The sequence below is a fragment of the Watersipora subatra genome, chromosome 10, assembly GCF_963576615.1.
Source record: "Watersipora subatra chromosome 10, tzWatSuba1.1, whole genome shotgun sequence".
Classification (NCBI taxonomy): Eukaryota; Metazoa; Bryozoa; class Gymnolaemata; order Cheilostomatida; family Watersiporidae; genus Watersipora; species Watersipora subatra.
In genome coordinates, this window is record NC_088717.1 from 42043728 (window position 1) to 42056110 (window position 12383).

A 12383-nucleotide genomic window follows, 5' to 3' on the forward strand; every position below is an offset into this window, starting at 1 on the left:
TGGGAATAACTCCATATACTAACGACCAATTATGATCAGTAAAACTGCATGTAAGGTAACTTGTTGCAACGATTAACCATGTACGTACGTGTATAAGAAGATAAGATCATACTTTTACGACTTTCGTATGTTCTTTCTCAGCTTTTTTTTTAACAAAAGCAGTGAACTTCAATGGTAGATGTTTCAAACAAATACAAGCTAAAGCCTGCGTTCCCATATCGGCTGCGAGATCCTAGCGTTCTTGTAAGGTATTGCCCAGCCTTACTGACTAAGGTGTTCAAACGTATTTAAACGGTAGATATTTAGATAGAGAATACAACTCCAGTTTTTACTCATCCACACTGGCACGTTCATACGCATGTACATGTGCCCACATTTATAGTTCATGACATGTAATAATAAAAAAATAGTCCAAGTGGTTTTTAGCTGTATAATTAAAACATGCTTAGCAGCTATAAAACTTAAGTTGAAACCAGCTTTACCATAATATTGTTTGAAAACTGCACCAGGTTTTGGAAAGTTGTACAATTTGCCAAGTTGATACCATTACTTGAGTGATGAGAAATTTGAGTGAATTTTTTTACATCATGTTGTATAAACGTGTATTTTACACACTTAATGATTGTAGCATAAAAATATATTTCATTTTTCTTTCCACTTCTTTATGCACTTCCAAATACTACTTAATATTACCTACTCCACTACCTTCATCAATTAGCTTTATCCACTAGTTGTATCCACTCACTGTAACTGCCGCGACCACCCGCAACTGCTTTGAGTTCAGACGCCAATATATCCTGAGCCCCACAAATCCCAACAGCGCATCATGGTGACAAATGTTGGAGGCGATGTTATGAATTTTTGTTAATTATAAGCTACTTTGCAGAATTTAATGCACAGGCCAAAAATAGCTAAAAATTGATATATTTGAAAATATCATTATTACACCCACAAAAATATAACATTGTTGGTTCAAATAAGCTCAACATTGGGATTTCACTCAAGTTCATTATCAATATACAGCACATACGAGAGATCCTTATGTTTAATAAAACACATCTTTGTTAAGAACGAAATATTATTTTATAGAATATAAGATTTTGAGATGTCTTAATGTTTTACTTTAGTTGAATACTCAATACTGATTGTGGCAATTGCTTAAAATTCTAAATATATATTTACATGTGATCTAAATGAACTTTGAGACTCTATCAATCCATGCCTTGAGCAATGCTGAAAAGATCTCCAATAATTCTAAATAAAAACATATAATAGTGATTTACGCAGTATTTGGAACCATATACCCATCAGCATCAAGCTGAGATGTAGCACCTTTATGTACGTCAGCACCTTTGTGTGAAGTAGCGCGTTCAGATTCCATATCCATGTATTCATATAATCCTTCTGCTGCGGCAGGTTTTAGACTAAGGTCTGTATATCGATGTTCAGCTGTCAAATTTTCTACAGAACGTTCATATTTAGGCAAAGTCTCTGTCCTTCTTCCTCCAGAAAGGGTGTGAGCGTATCTGTATCTCGTTTTTGTTTGTTGTCTCTTTCTTACACAGTACAAAACAACTCCTGCAAGGGCCCCAAGAGCCAGTACAAAAAGTATTGAAACGGCTATGAGCGCTGCCTTATAGCGCTGACCCTTTGGTGTCAACCCGTTTTTAGATATCAGTGGTACGCGCACGCCATTGCACATCCAGTACACTCCGAGTACATGATCTGGTTGTATCTACAACAATAGTTATTGCTTACATAATTGTATATGGTGCACCTTTTTGCAGCTTTTCATCCATACATACATGTTATATTATCTACCTACGATAGTTTCAGCAACTTTTGGATGAATATTCATCTTTGCAATGAGTAACTACAGCAGAAAGATCTCATCTTTTACCTTCTGTAGGTATTATATACATGTATATACAAATAACATCAGGGTCTCTTTTCAACAACAATTAATAGGATCAACTGTGAAATACGTTAATTTCTTGCTCGTATATTTCCCGTAGAACTCGGCTGCTGCCTTTGGAGTGACTTTGGTAGTTCGGCTCAGACAAGGGCTTAAGACTGATTTACATAATTTAATGTTCATGCATAAAAGGATTGTAATGCAGACAGAAATGTTTTGGGACAGACAATTTTTTTATTACTGGCAACTAGTGTGAACCATTCTTTTTAAAGGTTTGCATTAGTACACCTTACGGATGTCTTTTTTTCTGTGCATTACATATCTTACAATTTTGGGGGTAAAGATAAATTTGACAATATCGTTTTAACAACTCCTCAAACCAATAAAAAACCCGATCAGGCTTTCTCACAGGAAATCACAACTTTATACCGGAGTTAAGCTCGGTTCACATTGTTTGCTGTTTGTGCACAAAGACACACTACATAACCAGCAATTTTTTAAAAAGTCAAAAATTTCTCTTTTTATCATGTTTTAACGCCTGAATGGTCACCAGTGTGAAGCAGGCTTAACAGTTAAAGTATGTTTAGCGCCGCTAACACCACTGATTTCTGTCTTGAAATGAGGTACAAGGCAGAAATTTAGCGGGAGACCAAAATACATACCAGGCCTTCATCAGTGGTTATTCCTCTAGTGGCAATATCTACCCCTTGACAGCTGCTGTCAGCAAGACATGTTTTAATACTGCTCGATAGAGATTCTATTTGTTGCTCTTCTTCTTCAGAAGGAACTGAAATGTGTACAATTATTCAGAAGCATTAAGCAAGTAATGAGATTTCATTTACCAGGTTGCAGCAAACACCAGCGGATGCAATCATATTTATGCCAAGTTTTATAGCCACGTTGTGTAAGCATTTTATTCGCAAGAAACTCAAAATTTAATTAAAACTTTATCTAATCAGTGGCCACTATGCACTGAGGAAGAGCAGCCAATATTAAAATATCACTAAAAGTTCTTAAACTTAACCAAATATTTGGAGAGCACAAATCTAAAATTCGAATGGCATCAACAAGGCATGACGGAACAGTACAATTTGTACAGTCATGATGGTCTGCTAGTAAGTTTCTGCACTTACTTAAGGACTTAGGAAGCTGATTTGAAAGAAACACTTGTTGTACTTCTAAACCATTTTTACAGCTTTCGACAGGAAACTCATATCGCATCAGCGAACTCTGCCCGGTTGAATTTAAGTTATGCAATGACAAGAGTTGTCCTTCCTCTGTACTCACTTGGCATTGCACTTCCAGCTAAAAAAATGCGCCATTTAGAAGGGTACAACTTCAGATGAGCTAAATGTATAAAGATAAAGCAGCGATAAACTTGCACTGTTTACTAATTCACAGTACCTAATACACTACTAGCCTACATTACCAGTTCACAGTACAATCCTATATGTACTACTAGCCTATCTTACCAGCTCACAGTACAATCCTATATGTACTACTAGCCTATCTTACTAGCTCACAGTACAATCCTATATGTACTACTAGCCTATTTTACCAGCTCACAGTACAATCCTATATGTACTACTAGCCTATCTTACTAGCTCACAGTACAATCCTATATGTACTACTAGCCGACCTTACCAGTTCACAGTACAATCCTATATGTACTACTAGCCTATCTTACCAGTTCACAGTACAATCCTATATGTATTACTAGCCTATCATACCAGTTCACAGTACAATCCTGTATGTACTACTAGCCTACCTTACCAGTTCACAGTACTATCCTATATGTACTACTAGCCTACCTTACCAGTACACAGTACAACCCTATATGTACTACTAGCCTATTTTACCAGCTCACAGTACAATCCTATATGTACTACTAGCCTATCTTACTAGCTCACAGTACAATCCTATATGTACTACTAGCCTATTTTACCAGCTCACAGTACAATCCTATATGTACTACTAGCCTATCTTACTAGCTCACAGTACAATCCTATATGTACTACTAGCCGACCTTACCAGTTCACAGTACAATCCTATATGTACTACTAGCCTATCTTACCAGTTCACAGTACAATCCTATATGTATTACTAGCCTATCATACCAGTTCACAGTACAATCCTGTATGTACTACTAGCCTACCTTACCAGTTCACAGTACTATCCTATATGTACTACTAGCCTACCTTACCAGTACACAGTACAACCCTATATGTACTACTAGCCTATCGTACCAGTTCACAGTACAACCCGATATGTACTACTAGCCTATCTTACCAGTTCACAGTACAATCCTATATGTATTACTAGCCTATCATACCAGTTCACAGTACAATCCTGTATGTACTACTAGCCTACCTTACCAGTTCACAGTACTATCCTATATGTACTACTAGCCTACCTTACCAGTACACAGTACAACCCTATATGTACTACTAGCCTACCTTACCAGTTCACATATTAGTACGGTGCATTTCTAGCGCGTGTCACTTATCGCTACGCATGTTTTCAGCGCTTGCAACTCCTTGACAAGACATTTCTTGCAGGCTTACTGTGTAGTTGACGAAAGTAAGCAGAAGGTCTGATGTTGCCACGGCACATCCACTGCTACAGATGGAGCATTCAAGCGCTATGAGTTGTTTATAGAATCCTTGCAATAAGTCTACACTCTCACAGGCATCATCTTGATAACAGTCTTCAACTTGCTCTTCAAGTCCTTCCAAGAGCTTTTCTGTTGCAGAAACTACAGAAGTATCCCAAAATGTACTTTTGCATCAAAAAGGTTTTATAACGAGTACCTTAATTCTACATATTGATGAAAAGGAAACTGCAGTATTGATAAAAAAGGAAACTTTAATATTGATAAAAAGGAAACTCTAATATTGATAAAAAGAAAACTTTAATATTGAAGCAATAAAATAAAAACATTATTTTGTTTATCTATGTCTTTTGATTGTATTGATTTCACAGTATGTGAAAGATTTAGTTTTGCCAATGCAAAGTTTTCCCACACAAAGTCTAAGCTAAATAAATTTTTCAACAGAAAATACTACGCAACTGTTTAAAGCGATGGAATGTTTCTGACGAAATTCTATTTTTGTAGCACTTACTGGTGGGAGTTTGACAAAAAGCAAGATATATTCTGGGTAAAGAGTGCAGGGATCAAACATACATGTAGATCAACGTGGATAATCAATGCAAATTAGTTGAACAACCCAAATACATATTTTGACAAGCCATGCCTCGGCTTCTTGACTCGTTTGTACATCAGCTGTTTATTAAAATTTTTTACTGAAACTTGGAGAATAATAGTGAAAAACAATCTGATGTTACATGGGATACATACTCAGATGTTTTAAATAACGGAAAGTATAAAAGTCGCTTCACAGTTGCTACAACTCTCAACAGCGAAGTACAGAAGACTTTCCCAACATCATGAAACTTAATCCGTCTGTCGGACGCCATAATTACAGGTCAAGGTAGGAAAAAAGATTTCATCCTACAGGACTTCAACTCACGACAATCACATTATTAAGCTGACACTCTAATTCCTGAGTCAATGAACTGACTCACCATATTTTGGAATAATTGTATGTCTAGTTATTACATCTGATGATTTCTCACTGCACATTAGACCACCAGGGCACAAGTAATACATAGTGGCCAAAATGTTTGCTTAGTAACTTTGCCTAGTAATAGTAACTTTCCATGCGCTGACAAAGCACACGTATGTTGACATAATTCAGAAAATGGTTGGAACTCATTTTTTGCTCAATAGATTAATCAAGGTCACCTCAATGTCAAACCACAGGTAAATGACATAATTGCGTTCTCACTACTTCCTTAAGCCGCTAAAAATATTTTCCATGGTTCATCAAGATAGAATCAGGAATAAAATCAATAGTACCATACGTACCATACAAATGTACATACAAAGGTAAATACATACGTACCATACAAACATACATACAAAGGTAATGAGATGATACATAGTCAAGAGAAGGTACCCACCAGTACAGTTTCCGCTGTGAACCAAATAAATCGCATCCCTTGTCATCTCTTTGTTTTCTGTTTTTAATATATTAGCTGTTAATCTTAGTGCCAGCAAAGCACCACCATTACACTCTGAGTATACTTCAGTTAGGGGCAGAAGCCTAACAGCGGGCAGTAGTTTCCAAGACTGTATTAACAGCGCATCTTCTAAGCCTGAAAGTTTAAAAGCTGTGTCAAGGCAGCCAAGATCTCCATATGATGATGCATTGCTTAGATATGCATTCACTTAACAGTGACACAGGAAGTTCAATAGAATCGTGATGCCGAGGTTGCTCTACTTTTTATTTGGTAAGAAATGTTTTGTAAAATAAGAATAATGCATATATTGTAACTTTCGTCGATGAAATCTTTTTGACAAGAATAATTTATGACCCTACTACCAACCTTTGATGTGGTAAATAACATGAAAAATTCACTTAATCGATGCAGCATTCCTTACCTCCTTGTTACGGAACATGTCCTAAATGAAAACTATGGGTTGTTTTTATGATAGTGAGCACAACTCCACTTAATTCGAGTTATTAATTGCCAGCATATATATTATAATGAAGAATTTTTACTACCCGATAGACAAAAAATTTAGGATATGTCTGAAGCTTACTTGAATTTTCCTACTTTTTACCAAATTTAGAGATGTGCTATATAACATAGAAATGCCTTAGAGCATTATAATTATAACAACAGCTTTGGTCAGAGTATATTCTAAATTATCACCGGAGTAAATTGATTAACTACAGTTTTGATAGTCTTGATAAAACTGCACAAAAAATATCCTTATATAAAAGATAATAGCGATAAAACTAACTTAATTTAAAGGGCAATCTAGTGTTCCAATATACCCCAACGTGTTAAACTTGCTAAGCTTAGCAAGCTTCCTCTTGCTGATATAGGGGGACAATGGAAAATTTTTATTTTTTATTATATTTCTTAAAATATATTAAAAAATTTCTAAAAAAATTTAAAAAAAATATATTTTTTAAAATATAATTTTGCATAAGAGCTATATATTTATATATTTATAGATCTCAATGCAACAATTTGTGCTTCTGCATTGAAAATAATCAACTGGCGAGCTTTTATAAATATATGTGATATTTGTAAACAAAAAACATCAACGATTTGGTTAATCCACTTTCTATACCAACATTATTACAAACTATCTTATGTAATAAATCAAGATTAATTGCTTAGCTCCACTTTGCAGCAAATGGATAACCCAAGGATACATTTTAGAAAATACCAATTACCAAACCTAGTTGTCTGTTAAAGGTCTGCCAGGCAAAGTCACACTGAAAAAATCTGTTATTGATTAATAAGTAATTCATTCCTCTATACAATCGTATCAGGACTTTCGAATATTTCTAATCTTGACCGAATCAGATTTCGGCCAGAAACTTTGAGAGTTATAAACCTTAGACTTTGACAAAAGATTTGAATTTTAACCCTAAAGTACTTTACTGTTTGTGTTTCAATTGGTAAAAATAGAAGTCAAGAAAGGTTTTTGCTGTGCATTTTTAGTTCACAAAATTTCAACTAGTATAATTATACAGCCCATTCTACAAATAATTTTTTTTTAATATGAAGCACTCAATTTTTTGCCCCTCCATATGCTGTAGTGCACATAACTCTTAATCTGAATAATTTATTAGCACTATAAACTTACTACGAACTTACTGGTTTTACTAGTTCAAACAAAAGAATCACCATGAAAGGCCTTTGGCTACCCTTTAGGAGAGTTCCATATCATGAACAAAGCACTGAGTCAAAGAGAAGGCTTTACACACTTCTTAATTGAAACATACAGTGACACATAAAACAGTGACATCAGTTGAAAGCATTGGCATGGACTGATTATGTAGGAGACAGTCAGTATTAGTCACGCCTGCTAACAAATCTAGAAAGAGCCACATGCCTGCTAGCCAAACAACCTGTCATACCCTGTCTGCATGATGCATGCCTGTGTGAATCATTTCAATGTGTCACCACAATACAATTTCATATTTCATTACGCGAGCTATAATAACTCATAATTCAGGATAATTAACACAGGCAATGCGTCAACAATAGTATTACTGTAGCACCTTTCCTGGTGTGGATCGGATGGCTCCACTTCATTTAATAATCAAGTTCCTTGTGACTTTTTTTTACACATTGGTCAAAGAATCTCCGGATACTTCTAAGGCTATTCAAAGCTAGTTAAGAAGCTACTCAAAACAGAAACTATATAGCCTATATAAATCTCAAAGTTTATATGTTTACGTCCCTTCGGTATTGTCCGGTTATAGCTATTAAAATGTTGGAATGAAGAATCCGTATCGCAGATGATTTGATGTCCAGTTCCTGTTTCCCAGACAATATGCTAAACCATTGCACCACATGAGATTGATGGATACATTGAGCGATATATGTTGCTATTCGAGTAAAAATACGCTGCCACTCTCCGTTGCGGCGCAACATCATTCCATATATTAGTAAGAGCAGCAACTAACTTACTTAATTCAGCCATTGGCAGTGTGCCAGGCTAATCTCATGTGGCATTGTTTACATGTTGAGTTTATAAGTATGGCATTGCTACCACTGCTTATAAGCTGATTTTTAATACCCGTGCAACACCGGAAATTTTGCAAGTCTTCACTATAATAAGAGCCATGAGAGCAATAAGAGCATACACAGGATCCATTCTTAGATATTTAACCTAGCCTTAGGTCACTACCACCTGCACCAGTCCTATATGATATGCTGAGTTGGTGGCTACGCACCATAACATTCCTTTATCTGGCAGAGAGTTAGGATGCATCTAACACTAAGTTACCTCTCAGGTTTAAACAGTTTTTTACTAACTAGTTCTATTAAAATGGATATACAACTAATCATTACTGAACGACCAGTTGGGGCTAGAGAACGCCCAGAGCCTGTTTATTCTATTATGTGGCTAGCATGGCTCACTCAGTTATGCTATCAATCAAAGGATCAATGCCTTCATGATCATGACTTGTCTGTTGTGGCTGATGCAAAACAACTGTATCATGCCTAGTGTCAGTCTTGTTGTATGTCACACACAGCCTAGGCACCTCTTCTGTAGCTGCCCACTCAAAGATTATTTGCTACTGCATTGTCGGTTTATAATGGATGATTTGACAATTTTCAGTTTTATCTATTGTTAGAGTCAAAAAATGCTAGCGTGCTATTTTCTGACTTACAATAACAACGTCAATGCATGGCTTATTTACTTGTGGCATCTAACAAAACACATTGCAGAAGAGCCAGTTTTAATAAAGTTCCTATTTAAAATGAGTTGTTTGTGAATAAAACTGATCATATGGAAAATATGACATTTAAAAAAAGCTAAAGATATATGCTATTGGTACTTTTACTACCTCGACCTTCCGTGAAGTGCAGATGAATTGCTGACAACCTGTGCGACAACTGTAATTAATGTGACAGCTAACATATTGTTTCAGTTTACACACAAGATATTCGCAAGGACAATTCAGTATTTTCGAATGGAAATCTCTAAGGTATCAGTAATTCAGCCGAGGCTAACAAAGTATTTTTCACTAAAGTAGTTTTAATTTTGGGCCAACTCAAAATTTAATCTTGGTACTAACTTTTACCCAAACACCTAGTTAGACAGAGGATAGGACGAGACATTACATAGTTACAGCGCTACGCTGCGGCTTTGCAATTATTAGAATAACATATGATTCTTATAAGCAGCTAATAAAGTCTATAATTGAAGCCAGTTTGAAGCTGTTAGTCAGCAACCCCCTTTTGAAATTGCTTATGACAGTTTTTGACTTTCCACATGGGTTAACCTTGTTTGTGAGTGAGTAGGAAGATGGAAAGGTGGTATTGTAAAGAGTTGTATTGTTAGGTCATGATGCTTTCTGACTGTAACTAATACGCTTTTGTAAACATGAGCATTCATATTAAGACAATCCTCTTTGCGAGGTCTCATCTTCTATGAATAGTTTACAACAATAATATGAGTTATGTCAATTACAGAACTGACAAGAGTTGAAATGAACAAATTTACTCTATGGGGATACAATTTGGAGATGGCAGTTGATGACAGGTGACAGTTGATGTGAACTCACTAATCGATGTAAAATACTAATGGCTACTCAGGGTCAATGAGGGCCAACGTATTTTTAAAATATGTGAGAGTGGGTTTTGATTTTTTAAAAACAGCATAGACACAGTTCTAGTTTGTTAAAGACCTCATAAATAACTAACATTGGTCAACATTCCTTGACATTGTACCTTTTCAAAGGGTGTCTGCTCCGCAGGAAATAAGCTCTGCATTCCCAATAAGGTGATGCTACTAGCAAAACCAAACAAAGCTGGTACTGTAGGTATACATGTATAAACTGTACATGTATATACTGTACGCGCATATACTGTAAATATATACACTGTACATATATATAACTATACTGTACATGTATATATGCAGTATATTTATATATACTGTGCGTATACAGTATATATACTATAGTTATATATATCTAGTTTATTTTAAATATGTATACTAGCCGAATGCTTGGTGTTACACGAGTAAAAGAATAATTACTTAATGAATTTGAGTACCTTACTCGAAAAGCTAGATCTTTATTAAAATCTTTACTAAAACAATACCCTCGTTTTGGGCCAGCTCAACAATTGTTATGCATAATGGTCAACAGTGCTAGTTATTAACCCCAAGCGAGTGCTTTAAGCAGCAGTATTTTACCCGATGTAATGACTATTTACCTGAATGATTCCATTGTATTCCGTGTAGCTAAATTGATAAGTTGACTGCCTACAGATCTGAAAGGCCCTAGATCAAATCCAGTTGCTAGATTTTAATTACGATAACTAGACACAAGGTTTACCAAAATGACAAACACTGAGATTTATAGATATAGTATAAAATACTAGATACAGTATATATGTACATACAGTATGTAGTAACTTTAAATACATGTATAAAGTTTGATTCCTCACAACTTTCCTATTTGGATAAAGCTCTTCCCATGGTGAACCTGCATGTGAATAATTTATTCCATTCTAAGTAATCTGAATTTAAGCGTATATTGGTGTATCTGTTATCTCAATAAAACCAGGTAATTCCTTTCCATCAGCCTACTGAGCCTAGCTGTACAAGTTAAGCCGAAAATTAAGCATACTCTCCCAACATATATCCTCATCACTTTACATAAAGGATTTAAAATTAGTGACAAGGCATAATCCAGACGCATGGTTTATGATGCAATTAATTCGATTTTGTTGAAACATTGCAAATGTGCTTAGTTTTTTCAACATATCGCAACCGTTATGGAATAAACACTTGGCGACTCTTTCGAAACAGAAGTCGCAACCCACAACATTGCGAGCAAGTACAACATCCACACAGAAGTTTCCCATTAATATACGCTGTTCTTTTTCAAACATGAAAAGTTCTAAATGCCATGCAAAGATAGTCACAGCTGTTATAAAACATACCGGAATGACAGCGGCAGGTAGTGGCTAGGCAAAGCAGAGCAATGATCCAGAGGATATCCATACTATCACTTTTTGTCAGAATCACTACGCTATGCAGCTGTGTATGCACTAGCGCTTAGCTATGCCTCTCCCCTCCACTGTGTGCGAGCCTCTTAGTGAAGGTAATATGAGATAAATCTACGCATTTAACAAACTGCCTACGCTTTCGATATTACGCAAATCGACTTGTGGATGATTAAGCGACATTGTTTGATTAAATTAGCAGTCACAGGGTTATTCATGCATTGCGCTAACCTAACACTTGTGACAGGACATTGACAGCTATGAATGTATATTCAGGGTTGTTAACAATGTTTACATATGCTATTGTAGTTGCATTGCTTTTGAGCAGGAGGTATTCTATAAACCAATAAACAATTTGGCATAGAGTAAGCTACCTATGCAGTCGCTTAACATAACGGACTCGTAAAGAAAACTTTTTTCTAAGCATGTTCGACAGTACAAATAACTGGTGATTAAATGCTTATATTTTTTAAATTCATAAATCTAAAATAAATGAGCAAGTCGTGAAAACTACAGTTGTCGAAAATTGCTTTCCTATATGCCATGAAGTATTTCCAAACAAAAAATGTTGGCTCTTTTAATAAACTATGATAAAAAATTATTATGCAGATGTCTAGTTTAAGCAAATTATCGGGACTATATAATAAAAAAGTGCAACAGAATAGTGACACTATAGCCGTGTTCTGCTACAATTCTTGTATGAAGTAGCAGGTCAAATACAACAATCAGTAGTCTCCTTACAGTTTGTGTGGAAGATATAGCATTAATAAATTATTATGCAGATGTCTAGGTTATGCAAACTTTCAGCTCCGTAAAATATAAAAACACAACAGAATAATGACAAGGCTTGTTTGAC

At 35.5% G+C, this 12383-nt stretch overlaps 2 protein-coding genes across 2 annotated transcripts in view; both read right to left on the reverse strand.

The window, feature by feature from the left end:
* The window catches only part of LOC137406472 (fumarate hydratase, mitochondrial-like), a 163043-nt gene that overhangs the window by 30922 nt on the left and 119738 nt on the right, over positions 1-12383 (reverse strand). The gene's annotated exons all lie outside the window — the stretch shown is intronic.
* LOC137405810 (uncharacterized) lies at positions 909-11602 on the reverse strand. Its single transcript, XM_068092220.1, has 6 exons — positions 11465-11602; positions 5939-6133; positions 4480-4670; positions 3049-3220; positions 2578-2702; positions 909-1735 (listed from the first exon to the last, which is right to left on the reverse strand). The coding sequence occupies exons 1-6, from the start codon at positions 11523-11525 to the stop codon at positions 1280-1282; spliced, it is 1200 nt and encodes a 399-aa protein (XP_067948321.1). The 5' UTR covers positions 11526-11602; the 3' UTR covers positions 909-1279.